General features: G+C 56.7%; 1 protein-coding gene across 1 annotated transcript; it reads left to right on the top strand.

The window, feature by feature from the left end:
* Nucleotides 1–186: 186 nt before the first annotated feature.
* On the top strand, nt 187–4438 carry SRM (spermidine synthase; the record flags this gene model as incomplete). Its single annotated transcript, XM_008585446.1, has 7 exons — nt 187–333; nt 921–1013; nt 2838–2991; nt 3522–3605; nt 3683–3828; nt 3908–4030; nt 4123–4438. Coding segments are annotated over 7 exons (768 nt in total), but the record flags the coding sequence as incomplete, so codon positions are not given.
* Nucleotides 4439–7189: the final 2751 nt, after the last annotated feature.

Here is a 7189-nt window from a genome sequence, read left to right as displayed (position 1 = left end):
CCCGGGACACGTCAGAGCCCAAGGAGCCCCCGACCCCACCCCCCACCCCCCCCGGCGGGCCCGCCTGCCTATCCTCGCCACGTGTCACTCTGCCTACTCGCCCCTGGGACCCGTTGGCGGGGTTGGGGAGACGGTTCTCACCCAGGGCGGGTTGGGGCACGTTCCTCTCACCCCAGAGGACCCAGATCCCCGACTGTCACTCCCGTCCGCAGTAAGACCTACGGCAACGTGCTGGTGTTGGATGGCGTCATCCAGTGCACGGAGAGGGACGAGTTCTCCTACCAGGAGATGATAGCCAACCTGCCGCTCTGCAGCCACCCCAGCCCGCGAAAGGTAGCCCCGCTCCTGCCAAGACTCATCCTCGAGCTCGGTGTCCCGGGGAACAGTGCTGGTATGGGGGAGGCCCAGGTGTGCCCGGTGCTCAGCCAGACGCTGCCTGAACGGCTATCAGAGACAGCGCTAGGAAGGACCGGGGGAGGTGGGGGGTCGCCGCTTCAGAAGCGGTGGGGCTGACTCAGTCTTTGAGGAATGGTTCCCTCTGAGGCCTGAAGTTTAAGGAGCAGCCCTAAGAGGAGCCTCCAGGAAAAGGGGACGTCCTGTGCCAGGTTGCGGAGGCTGGAAAGCTTTTCTGAGTAGAAAATGGAGTGATGAGGCCTGTGGGTCAGAGGATCCGAGGAACAGCCTTGCTCCAGATGGTTCTGAGGACTGGCCGGTGAGCTCAGTTGGTTACAGCTCAGGTTATAACACAAAGGTCAAGGGTTTGGATCCCCATACTGGCCAGCTGCATACTCTTGGGACTGTGTGAGCAGATGGTTCTGTGTGAGCACATCTGCTCAGTGCCAGCTGAGGCAAGTCGTGCGGGAGCCCGTTTGGTGGGGCTGGTGCTGGGACCCCTGCCCTGACTGCCCCTCCCCTCCCAGGTGCTGATCATCGGGGGCGGGGACGGGGGCGTCCTGCGGGAGGTGGTGAAGCACCCGTCTGTGGAGTCCGTGGTCCAGTGCGAGATCGACGAGGTAAGTGCACAGCAAGCAACAGGTCTGGGTTCAAGTCCCAGTTCCACCTCCAACCTTCTCTTCCCTGAACTGGCTGTGTACCCTTGGGCAAGGCGCTCACATTTCTGGGCCTGTTTGCTCATCTGGTAATCAGATGTCAGGAGGACACGGTAGGAAAGCTGGATAGTAAAGCCCAGCACTCAGTGAGTCCACCGTTGATGCTAGTTCTTAGTAAGACTAAGGACTGATTTTTAAGTCCCAGGGAGAGCCCAGGGACATTTCAACTACTGGTCCATCTGCCCCGTGCACTCAGCATGTATCTAGTGAGCATCTCCTATGGGCCAGGTGTTGCTCCAGGTGCTGGGGCTGCAGTGGCGGACGGGTCGGTCCTTGCCTCCTTGGAGCTGATGTCCTAGTTAGAGGAGACGTCAAAGGGTAATCTGATAAAGTCAGGACAGAGGCAATGGATAAAGGAAAAGGCAGGGCACAGGCTAAAGAATAGAAGGTGATGAGGGCAGGCCTCAAGGAGGTGGCGTCTGAGCTGGGGCCTGAGTGAGAAGTGTGACTAAGCCAAAAAGATCTAATTGAGTTCGGTTGCCCTTTGCATCAAGAGCCAATGAGAAACAAAAAAATAATGCTGGGAAGGATGTTATTTACGGCTCGGAGAAGGGATCAGCAGAGTAGCAGTCAGCCCGCCTCTCCAACTGACTGAAGTTTGGGGTTTGGCTTTTTTTGTGTTTGTTTTGGGTGGCCGGCCAGCACAGGGATCCGAACCCTAGACCTTGGTGTTCACGTAACACCACTCTAACCAACAGAGCTAACTAGCCAGTCCCAAGTTTAGGGTTCTTAAAGGGAAAAAAGGAATGCAGGTACATGTAGGGGGTAGTGAAGTGGGGGATCACAGGGTCTGCAGGTGGCTTGAATCAGAGGTCAGGATTTCATGATAAGCAGGGTTCCCTGACATCATGGGGTCTGTGGTCAGTGCTCTGGTGAGCCTCAAGTCCTTGATGTTATCTCGGAGCTGGAAAACTCAAAGACAATGAGCCAAGAATCACTGGAACTTTAAAGTACCTGACTCAGACTCTTGGCTAATGTGCATGTCTAACACAGTCTTTTCTAAGCAAGAGTATAGGTTAATAATCAGCTTGGCCTTTCTTTGGAATGCCTTTGTTCAAGAAGGTTGATTAGGAAAACAGGAGAAGAGAAGGGAGGCTCGGCTTTTGCTCTTAACCCTTACGTTTATAGAGGCTGCGTATAAGAACAAAGAAAAACTTTTTTTTTTTATTTTTAAAGATGACCGGTAAGGGGATCTCAACCCTTGACTTGGTGTTGTCAGCACCACGCTCAGCCACTGAGTGAACCGGCCATCCCTATATAGGATCCGAACCCACGGCCTTGATGTTACCAGCACCACACTCTCCCGAGTGAGCCACGGGCTGGCCCAAGAAAAACTTTTTAAAGATACTCTTATGGGGGCCCAGCTTCAGAAGCAGCTGGCTGCATGGAGATGGGGGAGGGTTCTCCTGGCCAGAGGTTGGAATTGCAACCCTCTGAAGCAGGAAATAGCAAGAAAGCCACTCAGATGGGGCCATTTGATCTGGGGGGAGGGGACAGGGATGGTGAGAGATGGGGCCTGAGCAGCAAGCAAGAGCCAGCCCTCCATGAAGGGTTGAGGCACCAGGGTTCTTCCCAGTTTACAGATGAGGAGACAGATTCCAAAAAAAGGAAGGGCTTGCCCAAGGTGACCAGGCTGGAAGGCACTGCTGGGAGTTTCACCTGGCTGGTGTCTGGCCCAGAGCCCCCACTCCCATGGCCCAGCCTGGTCCCTCCTGTCCCCCTCCCCAGGATGTCATCCAAGTCTCTAAGAAGTTCCTGCCAGGGATGGCCGTTGGCTACTCTAGCCCAAAGCTGACCCTACACGTGGGTGACGGTTTTGAGTTCATGAAACAGAACCAGGATGCCTTCGACGTTATCATCACTGACTCCTCAGACCCCATGGGTAAGCACAGGATGGGCCCCTGGGCACTCTCAGCTGCCAGTCTGGAGGCAGCCTCATGCTAGAGGACAGGGACCTCCCAGAACCAGAGCTGGACTTCTCCCTTCTCAGTTTTCATCTCCCCCTCCTAACATGGCTCAGGACAGTAGTGGGGGACAGGTCCAAAGTTCACAAGTTAGGGAGCTGAGGAGAGTGCGGGTATGGCCTGGGCCCACCGAGGCCCCAGTTTCCTCTTAACGTCCCCTCTGCTCTTGACTGGCCATCACTGGTGTGGGGGTGGGTTCTAGGCTTGGACCATGGCCTAGGGTGGCAGTTCCTCTGCTGATGAGAATCGCCCAGGACTGAGATTAAAATGTGGTGTCTCCTCAGGTGCGGCAGTGGATCCCTGCACCTATGGTTGGTTTCTGAATTCCACAGACCTGGCTTCAAATCCTGGCTCTGCCACTGGGCAGTTGTGGGTCTGTGGGGGATGACGGTGGCCGTTGAGGTCTCAACCAAGGTGTGTTCTTTGTCCCTTGCCCTCCTTGCTGTAGGCCCTGCTGAGAGCCTCTTCAAGGAATCTTATTACCAGCTCATGAAGACGGCCCTCAAGGAGGATGGCATTCTCTGCTGCCAGGGTGAGCCTGGCCTTGAGCAGCGGGGTGGGGTGGGCTGGGCAGTGCCCGATGCTGATGCCACGTGGCCTCTCCCCTAGGCGAGTGCCAGTGGCTGCACCTGGACCTCATCAAGGAGATGCGGCAGTTCTGCAAATCCCTCTTCCCCGTGGTGGACTATGCCTACTGCACCATCCCCACCTACCCCAGCGGCCAGATCGGCTTCATGCTCTGCAGCAAAAACCCCGTGAGCCTAGGGACCGCCGAGGGGGGGAGGTGGGCATGGAGAGCCCCCCCTGATGCCCCCTCCTCCTCCTCCTCCCCAGAGCACCCACTTCCGGGAGCCCGTGCGGCAGCTGGCACAGAAGCAGGTAGAGCAGATGCATCTGCGATACTACAACTCGGACGTGCACCGCGCCGCCTTCGTGCTGCCCGAGTTCGCGCGCAGGGTGAGCGCCCAACCAGCAGCCTTGGCCCACCCCCAGGATGGCCCAGCCCCCGGTACCCAGGCCACCCTCCTGACTGGTTCTATGTCCCACAGGCCCTGAATGATGTGAGCTGAGTCCAGGTGCCGCTGCCGACACCACCCAGGACCTCGGGCCAAAGAGCCTCCGGCGTGCCTGGGCCCCACCAGCCCCGGACCAGACCTCCTGCCGGCTCTCGCCCACCGACCAAGTGTTACAGGCCCAGAATGCTGCCCGGCCTGCCCTGCTGGGCGGACTGTCTGTCTGTGTGTGTGTCTTTCTGTGTGGCTTTCAGCCTCCAAGCCTATACCAGCTGTGTACAGCGCCATCTCTGCCTTCTGTCGCCCCCTCATTCACCAAACACATGTATTTATAACAAAGTCTGGAATCACATCCCTGACCTTGACTGGGTGCTCCTGGGTGTGAGGTTCTGCATGGGCCCTGATATGTGGCCTCCCAGTGTCTGCTATGTGGCTGTGGCTAGATGGGCTGGGCCCTCTCTGTATAACCTGAACCAGCCCCTTGACCTCTGTGGCATGGAGGACCTAGCAGTTGTCAACGGGACCCACTCCTGTCCTGGGAAGCTGACTTAGCCATTTCTTCTTCAAGCCCTCACAAGGCCACTGATAGCAGAGCCCTGGAGCCAGGGCCATGCAGTTGACAAGATCGAGGGGGGGCCACCGAAGGGCTTCGGTTTCTTCTGGGCTGCCCCAAAATGTTTTCAGAATTTGTGCCAGTCACTCGGTTAGGTCAGGTTCCATCCAGGTATGCTAGGGTGGGTACTGGAGGTGGCCCCAGAGGGGGAAGGTTGGAGTGTGGTCAGGGTCCAGTGGCCCAGGTGACAGACTGTGCCCTGACTCTGCTCAGGATTCAGGGTTCAAATACTGCCTGTCCCCCCTGTGAGTGCCTTCTGGCAAATTCCTAAAAGCTCCCCCAGGTGTTGAGAATGCAGGAGTGGGTGACCTCACCCGGGACTCCATGAGCACAGGACTGTCCCCTCTCCAAGGTGCTGAACTTCCAGCCTCTGGTCTCATCCCTCCTGCCCGTCAGGACAGGGATATTAGGTGGTGGGAGAAGAGCCTCACAAGGACTTGGGCTGGGCCAGAGAACGGATTAACCCAGGAGGTTTAGGGGCAAGAGCAGGACAGGGGAGTGGCCCCCACCTGAGGGTGGTACTGAAATCCCCCTCCTTTTCCTGAGCAGCCACCTTAGAGCCGTGGCTCAGCTGGGAATGATTTGGGGACGTCTGGAATAATGGCGGAGGGGAACAAGGGTCTAGCTTTGCCACCAACTCTTTGTGTGGCCTCAGGCCAGTCACCGCCCCTCTCTGGGTTCCGCCAGCCCCCACCCCCGGCCCCATGAGCTCACTGGACTCTGAGCATGTTCAGACCTTTGACTGTCAGCAGATCTGGCCTCAATCTAACCTTTCCATCCTGCCCCCTAACCCGGGGAAATCCTAAAAGCATACCGAGGAGCCAGCACCTGCCCTGGGCTCTTCCCAGTCCCAGGGGGGCCTGAGTGGGGTCAGGAAACAGTCTCAGCTCAAGTCCGGGCTGGCAATAGCTACGTATGGAGTGTGACCCGGGCCAGGCATCTTAATTCACTCTTCACAACCACCTGCGAGGAAGGTACTTTTTTTTTTTTTTTTGGCGGCTGTCTGGTACTTTGGCCTTGGTGTTATAACACCATGCTCTAACCAGCTGAGCTAAATGGCCAGCTCTGAGGAAGGTCTTATTAATGCTGCCCAGAAAGCTGAGGTGACATGCCCAAGCCCACACAACTAGTAAGCGGGCAGCCGCCCCTCCGAGGGCCACTCCACCCTACTTGCCCCAGCCTGGGCCCAGCAGCCCGGGGTTGGCCATGTCTCCTCTGCAGCTGAGGCCAAGCACCCTGGGGCTCCTAGCAGGGACCTCAACTTGGACCTCAGCTCTCCACCAACCAAGCTCTGAGCAGGTCCGTCCATAGGGTGACCCAAGCAGGGAACAACCCCATGACCCCTAAGTCTGAGGGCCTTTCCCCCAGGGCTCTGCAGTCACACCTGGGTCCACATCTCTCTGCCTCCCAGTATGTCTGTGACCTCCAACCCTTACCCCAGCTGTAAGATGGAAGCATGAGCTGCACCTGTGAGGAGGCTTCACTTAGCAGCACGTGTCACGCTGCACTCCTGGCACCGGCACCGGTGCTCTGCTGTAGGAAATCAGAGGATGCCCCTCAGGGCCAAGGAGGCGGGGAGAGAGTGGCCCGCGCTGCAGAAACAGCCGGGTGCCTGGAAGTAAGCTGGTCCGCAGTGTAAATCCTCACCCCCCCACTCCCACGCCCACCCACCTCAGCGGGGCACGCGCTGAAGACGAGCCCTGAAGCCCGCGTCTGGGTGGAGGACCTGACACAGACACTGGCTGATCTACCGAAGCAGGTGCAGCATTGGCAAGGACACAGCCCAAGTCCCCTGAAGTCCCAGAAATCTTGGAGAGGCCCATGAACAGGCCAGTCTGAGGCATGGGGAATGAAAGGAACCCTCCCTAGATTCCTTAAGTTCGTATTTATCAAAATTAGCCACACCACTGCTGTTTAAGGACTGAAATAGTTCATTGTGGACGGTGAGAAGAAAAATAGCGCCTGGCAACCCTGCTCCCCAGAGGCAACCTCCTCTGCCTTCTTTTAGCTGATTATTTTGGTTATTTTTATTATTTCCCTTCTGTATTATAACAAGTAGGAGGGGCCATCAGAAAGTTCATGGAGGGTGCTGGCCAGTTGCTCAGTCAGTTGCAGCGTAGTTCTGATAACACCAAGGTCCAGGCTTCAATCTCTGTCCTGTCAACTGCCCCCCCCCCAAAAAAAGGTCACGGGATGGTTCGTGGCATCCTCATATATTTGGTCTTTGTCTCCAGTTCCTGCCACAGAGCACATGAAACCCTTGGAACTTCCCAATTAATAGGAGTGTCGTTTGTCATTCATAATGAGCTCTTTTAGATGCCACTCTTTACGCTAAAGAGGTGATTTAGGGCGGACAGCCTCAGGGTGGGACCAGTCACAGACGCCCACCTGTATCCTTGGGAGTATCCTTTATAACAAACTGTTAGACATAAACGTTTCCCTGAGTTCTGTGGGCCATCCTAGCAAATTAATGGGACCCAAGGAGGGGAT

This window comes from Galeopterus variegatus, unplaced genomic scaffold (genome assembly GCF_000696425.1).
Source record: "Galeopterus variegatus unplaced genomic scaffold, G_variegatus-3.0.2 Scaffold3572, whole genome shotgun sequence".
Lineage (NCBI taxonomy): Eukaryota > Metazoa > Chordata > Mammalia > Dermoptera > Cynocephalidae > Galeopterus > Galeopterus variegatus.
The sequence above is the reverse complement of the archived record's forward strand: the minus strand, read 5'-3'. Positions and strand labels throughout refer to the sequence as shown.